This window comes from Protopterus annectens, chromosome 16.part0 (assembly GCF_019279795.1).
Source record: "Protopterus annectens isolate FY-2018-M chromosome 16.part0, PAN1.0, whole genome shotgun sequence".
In the NCBI taxonomy this organism is placed as follows: domain Eukaryota; kingdom Metazoa; phylum Chordata; order Ceratodontiformes; family Protopteridae; genus Protopterus; species Protopterus annectens.
In genome coordinates, this window is record NC_056750.1 from 789,358,013 (window position 1) to 789,382,625 (window position 24,613).

The following is a 24,613-nucleotide window of genomic DNA, read 5'->3' on the forward strand; positions in this document are numbered from 1 at the left end:
TCTTATCATCCTCTTCGATGTCTAAACTGTTAACTATAGCTAAGCAATGGGCAAACCCGCGCAAATATGGGCAGCTATATCGGGAATAATAAAAAAAAATAAAATTTTTACATTTTATAATTGTACAGGGGTTTAGAACGTGGGGGAGTGTAGTGTTGGGTATGTACACATTTGAGCAGACTCACTCATGTCAGTTGACATTTCCCAATTGAGAGACTTGCAGGGGCGTGGATTTTTGGACTGCTCAGCAGTCCGACACACCCCCTGCACTCATGCACGCTCAGTGTTAGCTTTACAGTTGAGGCAGTGTGCCCTCATTAATATGCATGGCACACTGCCATCTTAGTCTTAGACTGGCGTTTCCGTGTAAGACTAATTTAGTCTTACACGGAGGATTAGTGAATCCTGGGGATTAAAAAAAAAAAAAAAAAAACACTACCACCAAAGCATGGTACAGTGGGGATAAGGAAAGATACCAGTTTACCCACTGTACTGCGATCTTGGAGTTAGTATATATAAGTAACAGGGGTCTGGGGGATGAAGGGGGGGGGTTTGCCGTGTTTTTTTTTTTTTGTTCTCGAAAGTGCACATTTAGTTAAGTGCCCTTTCGCTGAAATAGATTTGTACTTCTGCTCTTTGTAAAAATGTGTTTTCATTGAACAGAAGTAGACCCCTACATATCTAAGTATAATAAAATATAATTATAATTTTATAATTATATTACAATTTTATATATAAACTATAATATATATAATAAGTATCTGGGGATACAGTCCTTTGCCTTGAGCAGGATCACAGACTACAAGATGAGCAACTTGAGATACTACTCCGTGGGATCAGGCCATTCAATGGAGTGCATCAGCAAAACATTTGGGGGATATACAATACCTAAACCCCCAGGATGAACAGCCGAAGGTGGCAGCCAGAGCTGTGCCTCATCTGGGACCTTCCTCATCTACCAGTCAAGTCAGTGTGTTGACAAATGGTTAGCTCAATACACTCATGGACTGGAAGAAAAATGAAAGATGGTGATTTTCCTGCATCTGAAGACAAAAGGCTTATGCTAAAATGCTGGAGTTTACAGCAATGTTTCACGACTATTCCTTTTCCAAGCAATGGGGACAATGTTGGTGTAGATCTTGCCTCTACTTGTCACCCATACTTTAAGCAGTGAACATGGGAAACTTTTGTCAACAAAAATTAGGAGCAATGCCTGGATTTTGTGATAGGTAAAGAAATGTCAGACTCTGGGATCACCTACACTATTCCAGTTCACTGCATGATGTTAAGGCAAGTACCAGCAAACAATATGGGTATTTTAGATAAATCCACACTACAAAAGGAAAAGATGAACCTAATAAACCCATCAAGGAGGTTCGGTGATATCAGATTTAAGGAACCTACACTTAATTCTAGCCCTCAGATCAATAAGGAAACCACTTCTGACAGAGATCCTTGCAAAAAAACTCAAATGCATCCAATAGAGGGAATTAAAATGCAAAGCCCAAGCTGCGAGTTGGAGAGGCTCATACTGGAAGCAGAAGCTGTACCTCATCACTGAATAAGGTATTTCTTTTATAAAAGGACACTGGAGAAACTAGACCTCAATCTCCGTGATGGGAAACATAAGGCTATACTTGGCCAAAATGGTAAAGCCACGATTACCAAAGATCTTGCTTCTGTTGCTTTTTTGCAGAACTGTTTGAATCAGAGTGATTAATGTTAATGCACAAGGCCGTTTGTTTTCCCAGGGTCTTAACAAAACAAGTCCTGGTCCAAAACTTGTCTAACTAAACATACTCTTTAGAAATATTGATATGGATGTGTCTGCCCCAAAGTAGAGATTAGATTATGAAAGACTGTGAAATAAACTTGACACTTAAGATCTGGGTGAAATATTCAGCTTATGTTTTTTTTTTTTCAAATTTCTCTTCCTGGATAATGAACTGCTTGCAGATAAAGCCCTATGAACAGTGCTAGTTCCAATAACTGCATAGTCAGCCTACAAATATCCTAACAGCCTGTGCAACATTGCTTAACAATTATTAAGCTACCCATGTTTACATGAAGTATTCCTGGGAGCAGTCTCAAATGTTTTAATGCCAAAGCTGCTAACATAGCTTCAGTCTAATGTGCTTTTATATATATATATATATTACACACACATCTATATATTACACACACATCTATATCTCTAGATATCTGTACATCTGTACATCTATACACACACACACACACACACACACACACACACACACACACACACACACAGACACACACACAGATAAATATGGATTGACTGAAGTTGGTTAACTACCTTAGGTTGACATCTGCTTAGCTGGCAAAATTTCACCAGCTAAACAGACGATCAACAGGTGTGCAAGACTGCGTAATTCTCAGGATAAGTAAATATATCCTTTCCCCAAGGTAGCACACTCTATTACCTTAGGTAATTAGCATGGGGGTGTTGGAGGCCTGCTCCCCCCACACAAAAAAATATTTTTAATTCAATTTTTTTTTAATTTTTGCGTGCACTGAGATGGTTGCCTGGCACGTGCATAGTAATGAGTCAGCATTTGCAAAGTCGACCTTTCAGTGTAGACTTTGTAAACATCAAGGTTTGATCATTACCACCCAAATATACATTTTTATAGACAGAGATGGCAATCACTACATTCTTAATCAAGTACAAAACATCCTTTTGTTTGCACTTGGTTATAATACTTGGACATTAGGCGAATTAGTCTGGTGAAAAACTTGGTTATAAAAAAATGCCTTTAGTGCCTATTTATTTTATGTCACTACCACTACTCTAGAAGAGATCTTCATGGGTTTATAGGTTAGTATTAGGCTAACTGCCCTTGACAGCCATTTTAAACTTAGACAATTATCCCTTGTGAGACTCAAACCCTGCACCTTGTGTTTGTAAGGCAAACACCTTAACCATTAGGCCACCCCTCCCTAATTAATGCCTGCAAAAGCCTACATTGCAGCGTTAAAAAACAAGTTAGATTATCATTTTAATGGATCACTCTCTTTCTACTCCAATTTATTTATGATTGTGCTTAGCTTTAAAGTCATGTCCATGTCGAGAACCTTTCATGTTACGTCAGATTGTTCAGTACCACAAATAAGTTCAAAAATAAGTTAGAAATTCGCAACAGGAGCGTTTAAAGGTTGAAAATGGCCAGCTACACATATCTAGTCATTTCTGCTAATGTTTTGAGCATGCAACAGTATCACAGTAATGTGGTTACATACGAGTTAGGCAACACTTTGGCAGATTATTAAGTTATCAAACCCACAAGTGCAAATTCCTGTACTGTATCAATTCATGCAAATTCCAGGTTTCAGAAGAAAAAAAAAACATTTTTCTTGAGAAACATGTCCTGTACTTCCTGTACCTACATCAATACCATCTCTGTGAGATGCGAGTCAGCCCACAACTAAACGTGTATCCTGAAGTTGTTACATCTCAAAGTAGTTTTGTTTTGCAAAACAGTCATTTTGATTGGATAAGTGAAAAATTGTTTCATTTTCTTTTTGCAAACCCAAAACCTGAAAAAAATTACAGATTTATAGGTAATTAAAATGGTAGGCATCCTTGAAGGACATTTTAAGATTATCCAATTTCCACTGTGGTGCTTGAATTCACCTATTCCATTTGTTTTTTTTAGACTGGCCTGAACCAGTCCCTGGTTGATAATTATATATTGTGTCCCTAGTGAGAATAATGGAGATCATACCATAGATAAGCTGAGGGGATCCCATGAGCAGTATAAAGCATATAGTAGCTGCATCTGTCAATTAGTAGTACAGGAGACAGTCTTGGGATAAATGTCCTATTACCAATCCACAGATCCAACTTGCTCTTGAATATGGACAGGGAGGAGCTTTGTTTTACATCAACTTGGAGGGGGGGGTGCACTGTAATGTCCTCTGTGAGACCACTCTCTCCCTTCGAACTGTTCTGTTGCTGTTGCAGAAGAGGTTTAACTCCCTGACATAGTATTTCTGATGCCATTTGACTTGCTGATGTGCAGTAGTTCCATCAGGACCTGGGCTGGAGGATGCCTTGTATGTCACACAGGTCACTTCTTAGCAGTCCGTAGGGTAGAGAGTATAGTAATAGGGCTTTAAGTCAATCCATGTAAGACACAGGTTTATCTGTAGGTATTCCATTTGTTGCATGTCTGGTAACATGCATGCCAAGGGGCAATATTGTCAGTGATTGGCCTAATGAGGGCAGAGTACAAGCGTTACGACATCTCAATCTAGATGAAACTTTGTTTATAAGCTGTGCAATGGGGAAGGGCTTTCTTAGGACAGTGGACATATGTTGGATGAAAGTTATGTCCCTGACCACATAAGTTCCCAAATGCCTAAAAAACTGGGCCAGATTTTAGGAATGCTTCAATGCAGAAGTTTCCCCATGATAAAGGATTTCCTAAAGGATATGATGCATTCTTGGCATTTAGTTTCAGTCCATGATTTTGCCACCAGTTATTTAGGAATTCATCGACTGCTCCTAACTTTCAGTAATCTGCAAAGCCAGAATCATTTGGTAATGGCCTTTAATTCAGAGAAGTAGATGACAAACAGGACAGATCCCAGCACTGAACCTTGGGTAACTTCACTGGTCACTGTTTTTTTGTGGAAATAACTTTCCCTATATTGCTCTCCTGCCACCTTGGCAATCTAGCAGGTAACATATGGGTTTATTCACACTTTATTTAGCTTTTCTACTATGCCAGAGTTGGAGAGTGTATTAGAAGCTTTGGTCAGGTGGAGGTATGTTGTATCATTTTGCCTTCATCCTTGCTTTGGTGACCTTTTCAAAAAGTTCACCAGGTTATGTAAGAATAACCTGCCCTTGATGAATCCAAACCAAGATGAGTTCATTGTTTGGAAGTTCCCCATGCCCTTATTTATTAGTCCTACAAACCTTTCCATGACTTTGCACACGTGGCTGGTCAGACTTATGGGTGTGTAATTGCCTGCACCTGTGGAAGGTCCTCCCTTATGCAGGGGAATGACTGCAGCTTTTCTCCATTCACTTGGTACAAAACCTGTATGGAGGCTGCGACTGAACAGTGTTGATAGGAGTGTGGCTTAATCATGTTTCATACCATTTAAGATGCATCCAGAGATATTGCCAAGACCCATCAATGCAATATTGTTAACTTTTGATGGTGCTTTTAGAACCTGGTCTTGTCTGATGGGTCGAAGAGACTCAGTTTTAATTATATCTTGTTTGATAGATTAAGGGGGGTGTAAAGTTTGAGCTGAATTTATCGGCCATTTAGTTCACTACATCTTCAGGTTCAGTATGGGGAATATTCTTCAAAATCAGCTCAGTGCATTGCTGTGTTCCTGAGATTGCAAAACTAAGAAAGGCCCTGTGTTTGTCTTTGGCTTGAGTTTCCATTTTAACCTCAGATTTGGCTTTGGTGGATTTTACTAAGTTCATAAATAATTTATTTCAATGACAAGGGCTCTAACATTCTGAGAATTTCTCCTCTTACTGTGTGTCAAAATTATCTTCCTTTTTTGTAAACCTTGTTGATATTATGATTCCACCATGGGGGTTCTTTCTGGGGTTTGTCCTGCACTTGTTCCTACAGTATGCAGCTGTTTACATGCTGGTGTAGTTTTGTGGTGTACAGTTCTGTGTGTATTCAGTGGAGTTACCTGGGTTTGGTGATTATCTGAAGCTTCACAATGTATTACTTAAGAGTAGACAGTTTATCTTGGAGAAATTTCTAAAGGTACCACCTCTCACCACAGGAACTAGTAACCAAGCCGAAGAGCCAACAATCCAGTAAAACTGCTTTACTGAACCAACAGCAACAGTAACATTGAAGAGTTTAGTGCTTTCATCCATCAGGACATCATCAGAACTATAAACCAGCCCAATCAATTTAAATAGTAATTAAAACAGTCACATGACACAAACCACTAATCTTATATAAATACATGGTTTAAAATTACATCAAAAAGTAGTAGTGATAAATAGAGGTAGATACATTAACATTCTAAATTTTTCAAATGTAAAATAGATTAAATGGAGCAGGTATCATTTAGTCCAGGCTCCACTAGGATATTCAGCCTGAGCTGACATTTTAACTCCTTAACTAATAAATGTTCTTCCACATTTCTATCTCTATCATCCCTCTTAAGTTGTTCTATAACAAAATACCCAAATTTGTGACCAGGGTTTTTTTTTCAACATGCCCAAACAATGCATTTGTGTCTGTTTTATTTTTAATGTCTGGACTGTAATTTTAAAATTTTAAACAATGTATTTGTATAAGATTAGTGGTTTGTGTGTCATGTGACTTAATTACTATTTAAATTGATTGATTGGGCTGGTTTAAAGTTCTGATGATGTCCTGACTGATGAAAGCACTAAACATTTCAACATTAATGTTGCTGTTGGTTCAATAAAGCAGTTTTACTGGATTTTCGGCTCTTTGACTTGGTTAAATTTCTAAAGGTGCCTTTGGGTGGAAGGTCTCTGGTTTCAATTTTATTTCGAAGTCGATGGATTTATGGTCAGACCCAACAAGTGACAAAGGTTAAGCAAAGGATAGTGCAAGATGCCGCCATGTTAGCAACAGCAAGACCAAAGAGATACTCCCCCCAGTGGGTACTCTGACCAAATGTTCCATGGCATGTGTACTGACAAATTCTAGGAATCTCTGTGCTGGTACACTAGTGGTGGTGTAGGCTTCCCAGTCTATAGATGTATAGTTTAGCTCACCTAGAAGAATGGTATTGGGTTTAATACTGAATAATTCCAGTTCCTGAAGACAGGCATGTGGTTTTCTTAGGTCATAGAGTGAGCTTAATAATTAGCTATTATATGATACAGGATTTTTCTGATGGTTATTTGGGAATAAAGAAGCCCTACTGCATCATGCTGTTTTACCAACCTTGATGAGAGTCTCTTCTGGATGAAGACCAGAACACCTCCGCCTTTTTCTCCCATCCTGCACAGTAGCTGCTCAAACATGTAGAAGGCATTATAGCACTGCACAGCTGGAGTTCTCTCCACAATTTTAAACACTCTCTGTCACTACACAGATGTCTAAGTCCTCCAGGATGAGAATGGTTTGGAAGGAGTAGAGTTTCTCATTCAAGCATTGATAAGAAACACCTTTATATTTCTCTTTGCTTGCATTGTAATGTTGGGAGGTTTACTGAAGGGGGACACTGCCTAAAAAGGTATTATGGGGTGGACAATGTCTTTGCAAATAAATGAAACCCTAGAGGGGACAGATACAGACCATCCCTGGTGATGAGGATGGTCTTGATCATATCTTCCCAGATGACAAATATTGGGCCCCCTTTGAATGACACCAAACACTATGGCATTTACTTGAATCAATTATTTTTGCTCATACTGCGGTATCATCCTTGGAGAAGGTAGAATGCTGCTGAATGCTAGGCTCATACCTACCTGGGACACAGTCTGAGAACTCCATCACGTCTCTCTTCGTATAGTCCAGGGAGGTATATTTCAAGCCAATAACATCAACATGTACTATGACAGTCATACAGATAAATACTTGTTCACTGACGAGTGCATGCATGATCTGATGGAGTCTTGGCACCAGACAACTCACTCTCACGCTTTCCTGTTAAGAGGTATATTACAATTGAGTTACCTATAACTAGGAATGTTTGGGTAGATCTCTACTTTATGGGCTTGGCATAGACTTTGGGACTACTTGTGTTATTTGAGGAGGTAGGCTTAACTTGCCAAGTGAGCTTTGTACCTGTGCTGCATTTTGGAGATCTTTGAGAGTTAGGCAAGCTAATCTTTAGAATATCAACATATGATGAATTTCTAAGGTTGAATAAACTTTGTATCAAGAAGAAGAAAAAAGCTCTTGTGTAGACAACCCACTATAAAGCGAGTCCAATGGGGTAGTGCACTTAGTGCAACACACTGCAACTTTTTTCTTTTCCTTTTGATGAGAAGCTTGTGTGCGTCAGTTCAGAACTTTCCATGCTTCTCCTGAATAAAAGATCCAATATGGGGGGGGGGGGCAGCTATGTGCAGGTTAAAACAGATGAGCTAAAAAGGTATCCAATCAAATAAAGCCAAAAGTGGAGCTCTGGCCAGTAGCAAATCACATTTCTCCAAGTGCTACTACTCTGAGCTACAAGGTCAATGACCCCAAGTAGATTAGAATTTTAGAAACTTCAGCTTTTACAGTGGGGACAGGAAGAAAACTTTAGTGTACAGTCAAACAGCAAGGAGTGCAATACTTAAATTGGTGGGGACTGTGAGGGCTGTAGCAATCATAAGAAGTTACTAGGCTACTGGCCCTGAGGCCCTTATAAGCCTAGCCAAGAATTTAGCTCATGTTCCAACAAGTCAGCACCCTTTGCCACTGTCCAGCAGGGACACAGGTGGAATCTCAGGGATGTATTTTCTGTTCACCAACCAGTTATCCAGGTTGAGCTTAAAAAGGATTAATGAGGTACTCTGCTTTATGTGAAAAGGGAGTCTATTCCATAGAAGGGGGAGTCTCAGACACAATCTGTCCTGCCAACAAGTCCTATTGATGTCACAGACCAGGCTGAGGTTGTATGTGAGTTACTCAAGTGAGCATATGCAAGAACATGGGGGAAGACTGTTATAAATATAACAGCAGCAGTGGAATGCAACTTTAAAGCAGGCAAACAAGCAGAAAACGAGACTAGCAGTAAAGCTGGCAAATAAACAGCTGTAAAAGCACAGAGGCACAAATCCTTTAGCAAAAATTACAGTATTCTCACTATTACAATCCAGAATACAGTTTAACACACCAGACCAGGCTAAGATTTACCAGTAATACTACTTTAATACTACTCAAGGAAAAAATCAGTAATAAAGGATTAAATGAGGCTCAGCTCCTGCAGTAGTTCACAATTCTTCCACAATTGCAAATTAAACTACAAGACTAGAGTCCCAGACCAAGTTCAAATGCAAACAGTTAACTTTTACAAGTACTTCTACATATGGAGATGCAAGTGCAATAGGATATATAAACAATCCTCAGATCTTGCAGTAATTCAAAATTCTACCACAACTGCAAATGAAGCTACAAAACAAACATGCAAGAACAACTTATTTTTAAAACAGACTGAGAAATAGAAGAAAATGCAGAAATAAATGCATCAAAATGAAGGTGACCAAGTACAGCGTAAATATGTAATAAGGGCCAGAAAAATGTATGAAACAAGATGTTAATCTAAGGGGAGAGACTTCACAGTTTGAACTATCTGTGCTCAGCAGAATGAATAGAGTAGATCAGACTGGCAGGAGCTTCCAAGGCCAGATACACAGAAGGGTGGGGCAGCTTAAAAGCCTCAAGTTTAAAAGCACAAGAGGGGTGGGTGGGTAGGTTCAAAACGGATTTAAATGGCAACATAAGTAGTTCAAATGCACTCCCCAGGATGCAAAATGTAGTCCAAATGCTTTGATTATAACCACAGTAAAACTTTGTTGCCAAGATTCTTAAAGACAAAGACTGCTGAGTGCTCATATAATAAGATAACAGGAGAAAATGGAGACTGGAAACGGCTTTAACTCTAGTCAGTTGAGTTCTCACCTCTCAACTGTACAGATTTTTGCAGAATGTCCATATTTTTGCCTCATATTTTTTGTGCTCCTCCTAAAATCTGTGTACTTTTCTGGCAAATAACTGAGGATTGAAGTCATTAAATAATGACAAACATTCAAGTTTAAGACTCCAGATCCTTCAGGAAATGCATGCCAATGCAAAACATATTGTTCTATCAACTTTCTAAGTTTGTAAGAGCAATATTCAAAATCTGTCCCTAGTTGTCTCCCCCATCATTTTAGGCTTTGTCCAGATTTTTTGCTCTAAGAGGTTAAGAGGCATGGTTGTGTTAATATTCCCAAAACTGCAGAATTCCCCCACTGCCACTGTGTTTAATGTCCACAAGCTCTAGATAAAACTCAACTGGCCAAAATAATCTAAGTTTGAAAAGTGGCTAAAGTATATTAGTTACAAGAATGCTGACTAAGCCACTTAAGAGCTCATAAAAACATCAGTGCAAACTTTTAAACTCAAATCAGTTTACAGCTGTAGCTTCAGATTCTGATATGAAATAGTAAAAATGCAGCCCCCACTCAAACCTGATGTAAATACCTAGGCATAACACTGACCCACTGGGAAAAAAACACTGCAAAATGCCACCAATAGTTTTAACTTCAGATTCAGAAGGAACACTAAAAAAGGTACCACACAAAACTGATTTAAGTGATAAGTGCAGTAGTTTAAATGTACTTTCCTGGATACAATATAGTTCAAATCCATTGTTTGGTTTCAGCTACAGGAAAGCTTTCCAGTTTCCAAGAGGCTTAAAGATATAGATGGCTGACTGGTCCTGTAACATAAAACACCAAGTGAAAATGGAGGTTGAAAGCCGCTTTAAGTTCTAGCCAGTTCTGTTCATCTCCTCAGAACTGTAAAAATAAATCAAAATACCACCAAGTAATTTTCCTGTAATCACTGTAAACTGACCCTATAGCAAAGATGCACTTTAAAGTTTTTAGTAATGGAGGCAGCCTTCCAATTGTGATTTTGCCTCTTATCTTTTCTTCAGCTCTGCAGCCTGAAAACATCATTCTTGCCTCGTCCTTTGTTCTTAATATCTATTTTCAGTAATGAAACAGTAGTATTTAACTTCATTTCAGTTTTAGCAGGTATATAAATAAGCATCTGTCTAAATGTATTTACTCTCATTCATTTAATACCAGGAGCTTTAAGAAATGTTTCATCCTTCAACCCAGACAACTAATACTTTCCCCGATTCATTGTCCATCAGATTTATTTTCTGGATCATTTGTTTAAAAAAAAAAGTGTAGGACCCAGCATATGAAACCAGCAGTTCACTCTGAAAAAAATACATTTGTTTTGTTCAAAATGAGCCACGTGCACAACTAAACAGGAACAGTGTCTGTTTCCAAACCTTGTGGATGGAAGGCAGTGAATCAACGGATAAGGGGACTGCACCAAAGGGGAAGGCAGGTAAAACTCTGGTGTCCACTTATTTAGTTGAGCATTAATGATGACAGGACAAGCAAAGAGGTGATGCAATGCAAACTGGAGACATTTTCACATACTCTCTCATGATGTTATCATGGTGATATGAAGACAAGGATGCTAAATGAACATTTCAAAACTATGAATAAAAAATAGTACTACCGTGATTCACTGAGAATCAACTCCCCAACAATCAAACTCCCTGGATACAGCAAGGAAGTGCATGAAAACTTCCAAAGTGTATTTTGTACCCCCCCCCCAGATTAATATAATCAACTCCATGGTCACACTATTATGAAAGTGGGAAATGGCACTCAGTATCAGCATGACTGGCCAACGATTTCCAGTGGAACCATCTGGAACACTGAATTGACAATGTCAATCACCATTGAAATATTCAAACTTTGTGATGCAGTAGAGTGACAAAACAAAACTATTACAGGATAAATATAAAGGGAAAAAATACAAAATGGTTTAATTGTATTATATTATTAGTAGAGATAACACAGAAAAAAAATATTTGAGGGACTTTTAATTTAATTATATACTTGCCACACAAATTATGAAGTGGAATGGAAGAAAATATTTTCCCCCACATTTGAGAAATGTAGAAATTTTATACTAAACCAAGTTCTACAGAACTTGGAAAATAAAGGAATGAAATAGTATGAAAAAAGTTAAAATAATTAAAGAATGTAGTATATGCTACTTTTACATACAGGCTCATCACACAGACATCTTTACATCTAACTGCACATTAAGCAGGGTGTCCAGAACCGATGTACAAGTATAAACATCAGTATGGTAAGCGCATGCTTGGTTGTACATATTTCCTATTTCCCAACCTTTATGAAGGTGTTTGTAGGTGTGTGTGTATGTGTATATACACATCAGCATTAAAATCAGTATATTAAGTAAAGCGGTTTCTCTCTCTCTCTTACTGAAAGAGCTTTTACATGTAAGGCATCTAACAATGGACTACCAGACTGGGTCAGAGAATGTGTATTGTTAGAATACTCATGTTACCAATCCTATTGCATGGTAGGAAGAATTTCCAGTTTTGCAAACCATTCACAAAATTATCACCTACATCACTTCCTGGAAGTAAACTGTAGACAGGGCCTCTCCTATTGCAATCCATCAGAAAGAGACAGCTCACAACTTCTCTGAACATACTAGAATAGGCTGTGGTAAGTAAAGCAACCATCCACACTTACAGCAAACAGAGGAAAACATTTTAGAAAACTCATGGCATTCTGGGTATAACCCACCATGGTGATCAGACAGTGGCTATACTGTGACAGCAAATGAACAGAATAATGAATGACAAACAGAACACATGAAACAAACAAAGATGAAAACACTAGGAGACCTTCAACCTGCTCCACACAAACTACAAATCAGCTACAGCACCAATGGAGAGCACTGACGAGGGACACAGTGGCTACCACATTTATAAAGATAACGAAATATGGGGAAGTTGTGCCCAGTAATAAAAACACACAAAAGCCAATGATGTCCAAAAAAATGAAAGAAAGCTGCATCTGCTATACAGTGTGTAAAGGAGTAACTATTAAGGCAGAAGGTACCGTTTTTGATGTCGTACATGAATTAGAACATTAATTTCATTACAAGGGTATGGCCAAGACACACACGGACTAGTATATACATTTTGATAGACACTGTTGACCCACCAAAGTACCCTCTTAGAAGACAGTCGGGGTTCTGTAGTTAACTGAACAAATTGTTGCTTACTGAGGCTCAGTCCAATTAAAATGGAAGCAATGATAGTGCATATGGTACCGATCAGCTATGACCGACATTGACGGTAGCGATCAGCTACGACAGACACTGATGGTACTTGATCTGCTATGACAGACACTGATGGTACTGATCTGCTATGATAGGCAAACTACTTCTTTATTATGGGGGCATTTGCTGGTAGACATTTATTAAGCCCTACAGAATGTAAACATGTTTCTAGGTAAGATACTGTGCCCTAAGGACCAGGTGCTGGCTATTAGTAAATTTTAAAATGTTCATCTCAGGAATAACTCCTGAATCCAGTACCTGCCATTGTCCTCTAATCAGCTAATGGTAGCTCATGCTAGATCACCACTTAACTTCAGAATCCACTGCTCAGGATGTTTATCTCTATGGGATACTTACTGGACACGTGTCATTGGGTCATACCATTCCCATGCTTCAATATCGACCATTCTTACTTGAGGCACAAAGGTCTTCACTCAAGATTTTTTCACAGTTGTGTCATGTCTTTCATAACCAGAGTCCTGCTTACCTGAAAAAGCTTCTTTCACCCTACACTCCAGCTCTACTTCTCTGCTGAACAGGACAGGGACTCAGGGCCTCCTGTTAGCCTGCCAGCTGAGGTTCTTCTACCCACTGTGCTCCCAGTCCTACACAATACACTTTCTCTTTTACAGAGTACATGACTCTAAAACCTGTTTTAGGAGGTGTCAGTTACCTATTAGTAGGCATTAAGACTTTATGAAAGTTTTAACAGTGTCTGTTACTTTTTATTCAATACTGAGATGGTTTACATTGTTATATTTCTGCTTGTGAACTGATTTGGTCCAAGAACTACATTTAATAAACTATAGATACAAGATGTAGCTGATACTGTGCAGATTTTTTAATTTACTTAACTATTGCGTTACTGTGTTACTATATTTAGGAGATGTTGTACCATTACTATAAGCCACTTGAGTCAGCTGCAAGAAGTCCTATGACTACCACTACTGAATATACAATCGGATCTGACCTGCAGTATATAAACTTAGCCATTTGAGGAACTTGTTAAAGAATGATAAATTCCTTTTGTTGTGCTCCTCTTCTACCATCTCCAAGTACTATGCCTGGGAAACTCAGGGACTGTTACACTGCAGTTTCAAATAACTTGCTACTGGGTATTTTATGTATAGGAAACAATGAATTTCTAATAAGATGTGCTGAAACAGTTTTGTGTTGGTTTTCATTTCAGAATGGGGAGTAACCATGAAGAGTTACATAGTTCATACAAACTATGATGAATATGCGGTTTTTCTGACAGAAAAAATGAAAGGCCCCAATTCGACAATTACAGCTAAGCTCTATGGTAAGTTTAAGTAGTTCCAAAATTAAACCTGGTGATGTTGTATGCAGAACTAATATGGTTATTCGTTACCACCAGAGAAAAATGCTTTATTAACTGGTCCAGGCAATCAGATACTTTGGCTCTACACTTCATCATTTAAAAAGTGTTGACAACTCCAATACTTAAAAATTAGGTGGCTTCAATAACATCAGTTAGATAACACAAATCAAAAGGAAAAAAAAGATTTAATATGGTACAATATTTATGCAAAGGAAAAAGCAACACTAACCAATATAAAAAAGGAGCACCAAATAAATTTGAAGAGAAATATAGGCAAAGACATCCAAACATAGAAACCATTACTATACAAAATAAGAAAGGGAGAAAGTAGAAATGAGGATTAGTAATGGAGATGTTAAAGAAACAAATTGAAGTTATGGATTACCTGCAAAAGGAAGGATTTGGTGTAGAAAATCTAACTCTTTCGACATCACAGCACAATAGAATGACAGGTCCCAGATTAAAGGAGAAACCGGTGGAGTGGGAAACAGCTGATCAGTTGGCATATGAAGATACTCAGCAGCCTTCAGTAGAAAGTCAGGACAAAAGTTCAGTTGGAGTTGCATAGCAAAGTTGTGCAGTGATAGGCAAGTGAGTTCCCATATAAAAAAGCACTGGATGACATAGGATGAAGCTGAAGGAGTATTTCACAGGACAAAGTTTCTGTAAAATGCCCGCAGGAAACGGGGAGAAAAAGAATGTGCCCTTAGATTAGAAGAAATTGATCTAAGTGAGGGGTTGCTTGATTTAACAGACATGGATTAATATATTAAGATCAGTGAATGAAACAGATTACAGAAAGTCAATGAGACCCAAGATGTTAGAAGCTTGATCACTGAAATTGTTAAACCCAGTGATTACAGTACCTTATGTACAGAGAGAGACAAAGTCATAAACTATCAAGATTCGCAGGCAGAAATAAGGCCAATGTGGAAGAAGGATACCCAGAACGTTCCAATAGTAGTAGGAGAAACGGGTCTCATAAAAAAAGAATTTACATTTGCATTTAGATGCGTTACTCTGTATGAATTGTAGGAGTCAGTTCTGGGCACATTGCTGGTGCTGCGAAGAGCATTTTTGGCGGATATAGATTGAAACAATACTAATTTCATGCACTTTAATAATACTTTGACTTGGGAATGGGGTCTATTCACATCATGGTATTAAAAACCTAAAAGACTTGGAGAAATTAAACTGATCAAAGAATCATTTGGGGCATGGGAAAGAAAGATATCTGATAAAGTGCAATATTTAAAGAAAACGTCAAACTAATCAATACAAAAAAACAGCTCCAAAGAGATTTGAAAAGAAATACAGGCAAAGCTACCCAAATATGGAAACTATCACAATATGAGAAATAAGATGACAAAGGGAAAAAGTAGAACAGAATATTATTAAAGTGGAAGTTAGATAAATAAAAGCTGAAGTTATTGAATATCAATGAAGTAAAGGATTCAGTGTCCACAGTTTAACACAAGTCACGTTACAGCATGATGCAACAAGGAGTCCCCAGAGTAAGGAGAAACAGGAGGAGCGTGAGACATCTGAGGAGGAAATATGGACATGGGAAAGAAAAAGATTTCTTATGGTGCAATATTTATGAAAAGGAGAATTCAAAACTAATACAAATAAAGCAGCACCAAAGATATTTGAAGAGAAATATTGAAAAAAGACATCTAGATATGGACAATTTCACAATACAAAAAAAATAATTAAACTAAGGGGGAAAGTAGAAAACAGGATTTGTAATGGAGACGTTAAAGAAATAGAAGCTGAAGTTATGGATTACCTGCAAAGTGAAGGATTTAGTACAGAGAACCCAACTCTGGTAATGGCACAGCATGATGGAGCAATGAGTCCACAGTTTAAGGAGAAACAGGAAGCATCTGATCACTTGCCATATGACGATGCTCTGGAGCCTTCAGAAATAAGTACAAAGGTTCAATTGCAAAATAAGGGAAGGAGCAGGAAACCGTGATAACTCCGACACTGTCAATTTTGTGGAGCGATATACCAGTGAGTTCCCATACAAAACAGCAAATGGATGACATGATTCAGCGGAAGAGAATAGGTCACAGGAAGATAGTCTGGAACTTTTTGCAGAATGCCCACAGGGAACGGAGAACAAAAAGAATGTGCCCTCAGTTTAGAGGAAAATTATCCAAGAAGAGTTGCTTGATTTACTAGAAATGGATAGACATAATAAGACTGATGAAAGAAACATTACAGAAAGTCAATAAGACCCAAAATGTTATGAGACTGAAAAAGGAACACAGTAATCAAGACTAGTATCAAAACTTCATGTGATCAAAGTAAATGAGATACATTACTGTGCAGCTAAATTAATAACAGATAAAGTCTTACCACAAAAACACAGGACAATAAGGGAAAGGAAGGGGAGAAATCAAATGCCATCATGGAAATGTTGAATAGAGAAAACTATAAGGCAATGAAGACAAGAAGCATCAGTGATAGAAGAGTGAAGATGAAACTGATCAAAATAAAAAAAATGCTTAGAACAACAAAAATGCTTTAAAGAGACATGATAAAAGCAACACACAGTATTAGAACAGACCTATTTTACACTATTGCAAATAATAAACTAAATATATCAGCACAGCAGAAAAACCTAGAATATATAATTTAAGTATACTATTATCTTCTCGACCTTACTCTTCCAATCTCTGCTAGTTATTCTTAACTTATTTCTTTCCTTATTTATCCTTTCTCCTCCTCTTCCCTTTCTTCATATACTTTAACTCCTTACATTATTTTATCTTCTCTTCTATACATTCCCCCCTTCTCCTTCATCTTTGTTTTCCTTTACTCTCTTTTTTTAACTGTAACCCCTTTTCTTAGCACTATCCTATCTTGGTTTATTATGATAGATACCCATAACACATAATTACTTCATATATTCAATCTTTTACACTTTAAATATCTTGCCTGCTTCAATTTTGCCCTTGAAGCATTTTCTAGTACAATTTGTTAATGTTACTATTTATTATATCTGTTCTACTAATGGTTAATGTGCTTGACTTATTGCTCTGTAGCTAGTTTTTATATTTATTGTTAAATTTGTATTTTTCTGTTATTTTGGGGCTTTCCCTGGGCCGCTGCTGAAAAAGGGTACATGCCCAGACGGACTAACCTGCTTAACAAATGTCAAATAAATAAATAGAAAAGTACAAAATAAGCAATTCTTTGGCGATCCAAAAAAGTTTCATAGTAAACTGGGAAACACTCTGATGCAATGTTGTTAAGTGACAGGCTAGTGAGTTTCCATGTGAAAGAGCAACTGATGACACAGGAGGAAGCTGAAGAGAATATGCCACAGGAAGATGTTCTGGAACTTTCTGTAGAATGTCTGCAGGAAGCAGAGAGAACAAAGAATGTGCCCTCAGTTTAAAAGAAAATTATCTAAGGGAAGGAGTTGCTTGATTTAATAGAGATGGATTGATATATCAAGATCAATGAAAGCAATAGATTGCAGAAAGTCAATAAGACCAACCAAGAAAAGAAGTGTGAAACAAAGATACAGAATAGATAGAAGTAAAAGAATGGATAGAAGTAGTAAAAGAAACAGTAAGAAGTGTAAATGCAAAGGATATAAAATGGGGAAAAATAGCAGCCAGAGAAACTGAAAATATTATGAAAAGCTCCTAAGTGGAAAACTCCTGGCCCAGATGCAGTACCTAACTTCTGGCTAAAATTAACGTTGTTACAAGAACATTTAAGCCTGAGGAAGAACTACTTATATGCACATCCCACAGGAAGAACTACTTATATGTGCATCCCAAACAGATACCAACCTAGTTAACAGCAGGAAAAATGATACTCCTCCTTAACAGTGAACTTGCAAGCTATTCTAAAAACTATAGACCAATAACTTGCCTTCCAGCAATGTATAAAGTCTCTACTGGAATTGATGCTGACAGACTAGTCATTTAAAAGAAAACTCAATCATGGCAGTAGAACAAAAGGGTAACTAAAGAAAGCCATATGGAACAAAGCATCATTTATTGTTAAAGTCATAATGGAGAATTGCAAAAGGGGGAAAAAAATCTATGTCTAGCATGGAAAGATTACAACAAAAAGGATCAACAGCATCCCACATTCATGGATAAAGGAGTGCTTACAGAAGTACAAGATACACCCCACATTGATCAATTACATTACAGTGACCATGAAACAGTGGCAAGCCACTCTGCAGCCAAGTCATGATGGATGACAAACTTTTATCCCAGGGATAAACATTCAAAGGAGGGCATTCCAGGGTGACTGTCACTGCAGCTCTCGTGTCTTTCCCTTAACCCATTAAGCTATCTACGCAAAAGATTAGGTCATGGTTACCATTTGGCTTCCTTAAACAAGTGTAAAGACTTCTCATTTCCTTTTCGTGGACGATTTAAAACTGTATAGCTTGTCAGATGAGGAGCTGAAAGTACAACTACAAGCAGCCAAAACATCAGATGATATAAAAATGTTATTTGGTCTTGATAAATGTGCAAAAGCAACATTTAAAGCAGGAAAGCTGCAGCACCAAGAAAATATCAATCTGGGACAGGAATTTGATACAAGGGATCTTTAGCAGGAAGGTGTATAAATATTTGGAAACTGATGAAGTATTGACAATAAAACACGAACAAATATGAACAAAGCGCAGTAAGGAATATTTTAGAAGACTAAAATTAATACAATATGGCCCCGATATCTAGGAAAAAATCTATGCTATAAACCATTATCGTCTTGTTCTAACTTCATGTTTTGGGGTGATTGGCCCCAAAATGTATTGAATCACTTGGACAGGAAAAAAATGATTTCACACATCAAATGATATATAAAAATCAGTGTATACTAAGATTATACATTTCTTGTTCTGAAGGAGGTACAGGCCTCCTTGAAATTGATTACACATATAGATCTGCAGTCCTAGGACTACATAAATATATGCTGACTTCACCAGATCCAAATATAGTGAACGTTTTAAAACACAAGAACAAGTCTAAGATGACTTCCCTGCTTAGTTTAGAAGAAGCATATCGGTATCAAGTGGGAATGGAAGTCAAGCCAGAAGTAGATGAAAAATCAGGTAGCAAATGAATGTGCCAAAAAAACTGAAGGAATATAAGGATCAGACAAGGAAGATGTGGAAAATATATAAAATATAGTTGCACGTACAAAAAAACTCCTGGAACAACCTCATGTTGATCAGGATCTGATGCAGAAATGGTTAAGAAGGGAATTTAACCCAAAAGATGAAAGCCTGATATTATTAGGCCAGGATAGTGGACTACATACACACTGGTTTACAAGTTCCATTGAACATGTGGGAGCAGATCTTGTAAAACAGAACTGGAACCAGTCACACATCTTGTTTGGTATGATACACTAATGGCAGAGGGACTGTATACTGAAAGGCATAATAATGTGGCAAGACTGTTGCACTGGGGATTGTGCAAATGTTACAATATTGAAGTAGCTGAGAAGCATTGGAAACATGAGCAACAAAGCATTGAGAATAATGAAGTTTATATCGTATGGGATCACCCATTACCAACAGCTCAGAAATAAATGCGAGAAAACCAGCAGTCCATGAAAAAAAAGACAACATTCATCTTTGAAACTGCCATACCCATGTGTTTACAGTGACATATGTAGAGGGAGGCACAAAGTCTTAAAATACCAGGATTTGCAGGCAGAAATGAAAGCAATGTGGAGGAAGGATACTCTGACAGTTCCAATGGTAGTAAGAGCAATGGGTCTCAAAAAAAAAAAATTACAGTTATATTTATATATGCTACCAATACAAGTAACTCCATATTCATTATAGATGGAGTCAATTCTGGGTGCTGCAAAGAGAACTTTTGGATAATATTAAAGATTGAAATACTAATTTCATGAACTTTAATCCTACTTTGTTTTAGGAATGGGGTCTATTCCCATCATGGTACTAGATAACTCAAAGACTTGGAGAAGTTAAACCAAATCAAAGAATAATCAATAACCATGCAGAAATGTACTTAATCTCAATGTGGTGTAGCATAAGATAACACTTACTGTATGAAATACACAATAGTAAGCTTTCAAAATGTGTTCATTTTCAGATTTCATTTAAAGATTGCCAGCAATGATAATCCATTTATTCTTAAACTGCATCCTGTGATCACAACAAGTAAACAGGTTAGCACTCCTCTACAATGCATTTCTTTTTTTCTGTATTTGATTACAGATTTTATTTAACACTTTCACTGATGGATGGCTAGATGTAGGGTTTTATTTTAACTGCCATTTTGTTTCCTGTAGTAACAAATAGTTCTTAATCTTTCTGTTTTAGAGTCTATTACATACTGCAGTACTTGAAATTTAAAGGGACCATTCACATCATACCATCTAAGCACATTTTTATATAACTCCACAAACAAAAAAGTTAGGTTCTACTATCCAATCGGAGTGTGTTCATTCTGATTTTCATACGCAAAACTTTTTACAGAATGCAACATTGGAAACGCTCTATTTTACAAGTAGCATACCCACTGAGTAAAATGTCCTCTGTTCCTGAATCAATAGACATGTTTCTTGATCACAATTATTGCATTTTCCACATCTTTTTGCACCTTCAGTAAACATTATTTCTTATTTATGTAGTCATTCTTTTACCTTAAATTTTATTTGAGGTTCCATGCTCATTTATTTGTAAAATGTCAGTGTCAAATTAATGGCCTCCTCTTCTTTCGGATTTTCACTGTTAGGGGTCGCCACAGTGGATCTCCTGTCTGCTCATGATTGGCAGTGGAGTTTTTATTGCGTCAAGTTGCCAACCCGGCACCCAACCTTACACAGAAGGCACACACACACCCCTAGGGCCAATTTAGAGTGTCCAATCCACCTACAGCATGTCTTTGGGATGTGGGAGGAAACCGGAGGAAACCCACGCGACCATAGGGAGGGCATGCAGACTCCACAAAGAAGGCACCCCTGCCGAGGATCGAACCAGAGAACCTCTTGCTGTGAGGCGACAATTCTAACCGATGCACCACCATGGCCGACTAACTAGTATATCCCAAATTACTTTGTCATTTCAGTCTCCTCATTAAATGATTCAGGTTATCATTTGTACAAGATTTCTACTCTTACAACCCCCCCCCCCAACATTTTATCCAGCTTTTAATAAGATATGGTTGTACATCTGCATTTCCAGATTGATTATATACATGCTAAGTTTCAATATCAGCAATATTTGGCAGAGGATATTTTTCCATATTTTTCTAGAAGTCTCTTACACTCCTCCATACCACATCCCACATTCTTTAATTGAAATATTTCTCTCTATATTAAAAAAGTCAAAAATAATGCACTTGGAATATTTTTCCTTAATAAGACTGAGTGACAACTTTTAAGATTCAAAACATTGTTAATATCAGTCAATTTCCCATACAGTCACTCATGTATACCTGTACTAATTAAAGACAAAAGCAGCCACATCAAGAAATGAAATAGTAGCGTGTTATACCTAGGTGAAATATGTTATGGTTCAGATATACCAGCCATACAAATACACCACATTTGCTCACTTCCATATCATGTAATTGCATATAGGGCCTTAAGGATGCTTTAGTAAGGGCTTTAATACAAACTCCAGAAAATCTGAGGTAGCTTCTGTAAAAAAAAAGTACCTGACCTGAAGGGTAGATTAGTTGTATTATTATGAATATTAGGTTGACCATATAAATAACTTGTATTATTGATTCTTGCTGAAGAGAATATTTTAGATGCAACATAATAAATCAATTATACAATAATGTTTAGATGCAGTTATATTTGGCTCCCCTCCCCACATAAAAAATATCTGAAAAATCAAGTATATTAAAACATTTCAGTACTAGAACTCTCTTATCCTTCTCAACTATCGTGATAAAAATACTGCTGTACAAGTCTCAAAGCTCAGTGCTTAAAAGTCAAATAATCATGACATTGATATTAAATACAATTCTAATCAGACTCAATGATGCAAAAATCGTTTACTTGCCAGATGAAATACTGCTCATTTGTTTTATCACACACATTCTTAAAGTAAACTTTCAAACTAAGTTTTAAAGCTCTAACATCAGTATTCATTGTGGGATATAGTTAACCCTTTTGAGACCAAAATAGCAGCTAACTTATTAAACTAGATACAATTAAATTGCAATAATTTAACTGAACATTCTTCAGAAGCATTTATTTATCCACTGCCTCCTCTCACCATCACAGACTATTCTGGTGCCCTTTCCTCTGTCTTCTGACTTATTGTAGGAGTATTTCAGCCCTCAAACAATCCCCAATGGACTTCTAGGGATGGGAGAACTTCTCTTCACAATTACACAGCCTATTAAGACCAAAAAATCCTTTATAAGCATCAAGTAAATCCAATAAGTGAGTCATGGTAGATGACCCCTTACTAACGAAATTATTGTTCACGGCATTAGAAAAAAAATTTTTCATCAGAATTTCATTCAAACTAGTAACAAGACTATCTGCAGAGAAGAGGCTGATAATACTCCACTCTATTGTTCTTTCTTATAGTCTTCATATTCCTGCATTTTTATCAGAATAACCATTGTGTCCATTCATTAAATATTTTTCCTATATCAGTTTTTTTTTTTTTTTTTAATATTCATAAGTTGTCATGTATCCATTTTAAAATATTTTTATCAATATTTCTCTAGATTTCTCAATGTCACTGTTTTGCATCATCATTTACAAACTGAAGTTAAATAACACATTTAATTTCCAACTTTGCATATTTAACAGTTTCAAATATTTGCGGTTGATATTTAAATTCATTTCACACCATTCCTTAAGAAATGCTAAAGTTGTTTTTTCAAATAAATGTTGCTTTAAGGTCATTTTCAAAAGACTAATCATTTGTCATAAGTGCAAGCAGCTTTCTTTCACATTTATTAAAAGGTGTAGAATGCAGAGTACAAGGTTTCCCAACAGTTAGTAAAGGATCATCATCCAGTCACGGATTTTCAATGCTTGCATGCTGAAGTCCTAAGCTCTTAGACTTGAGCTAGATTAGATAATGGAAACATAATAAAACTAAATCTTGATGGTTGATGCAATGTGTTTAATCATTTCTTTTACAAGCTCAACTTTGTTTCTCCTGCCTATAACCATACCTCTTAACTGTCCAGATTTTCACAGAATGTCCAGATTTTTGTCTCATACTTTGGTCTGTTTCTCATAAAATTGAGCTTTCCTGGTAAATTAGCAAATCAGAGGATTGACGTCAAAAAGTAATGGCAGACATTTACCTTTCAGACTCTCCAGAAAATTCATGCTAATGCAAAACCTATTATTTTTGCTAGTGCAAAATCTATCATTCTATCAACTTTCTAAGTTTGTAAGACAAATATTTAAAAACTGTCCCTACTTTTGGACCTTTGTTCCTAAATTATGTCTTTGTCCAGATTTCTTGTTCTACAGGGTTGAGAGGTACACCTCTGCCATATGCACAGCATGTTCTAATTAGTTTTTGCTACTCAGATTGCTATGCTGTTGTTTATGTAAATGCATATCTGTACTCATATTAATCATGCCTTATGACCATGGTCATGGTTAAGAGTTCATGGACCACTTTGCTTTCAAAAAGCAAGTCCAAAAGTATAGGCAAAACCCTGTGTTTGCAGGATTTGGAAATATATTTGATGCTAGTAAACTGAGTCAGACACATTTTTTTCTACTTAAATGATTGTCAACTTGACGATATCAGACATCAATGACAGATACTGTTGTGGTTATAACTAGGGAGTCACAAATAAGCCTAGTCTTCTGACTAATCAGCTAGGCCCTTACTTGCAATGAAGCCCTCCTTAAATGGTAGAGAACTTCGCTAGCTCAAGGAAGCAAATGGGAAAAAAAATGGCTCAAGAGGTAGCACAGACACCTTTTGTGCTTGAAGACCAGAGGACTGGGGGTTCTATTCCCACTTGGTGATACAGCAGTGCAGTATTGGGGGGTGCTGCAGTCTTTTGAAGGATGGCGCACACAGGGGACATTAAACAGAGGTTCTCATCTGCTTAAGCTAGTGGCAGCTCAGGTAGATGGAAAATATTCCACAGCACCTATCAAAAAGAGTAGGGTCCTTTATTTATAAAAGACAATACTTGGATTTACATATTTGCAAAATTTATATTTACAGAATAAAAATACAGTTTTCCATATCCTTTTATTATGCATTCATACATATTTTTATATCAAATTGCTATCCTTGTTAGACCCCCACACTCCTTTTTCCATATCCATCTAATTTTTTTCAACATTACTGCCAAAATCCATTTTCCATTAAACAATTTCATTTATCCTTTCATTCCATATAATAAAACATTTCTAATATTCTTTTAACATA

The 24,613-nt window shown here is 37.0% G+C and overlaps 1 protein-coding gene across 2 annotated transcripts in view; it reads left to right on the forward strand.

Moving 5' to 3' along the window:
* The window catches only part of LOC122790796 (alpha-1-microglobulin/bikunin precursor), a 227,648-nt gene that overhangs the window by 97,200 nt on the left and 105,835 nt on the right, over nucleotides 1-24,613 (forward strand). For both annotated transcript variants that reach the window (XM_044058418.1, XM_044058420.1), the window contains exon 4: nucleotides 14,068-14,181. In XM_044058418.1, the coding sequence (XP_043914353.1) occupies nucleotides 14,068-14,181 (114 nt within the window). The remainder of the gene's footprint in view (nucleotides 1-14,067; nucleotides 14,182-24,613) is intronic.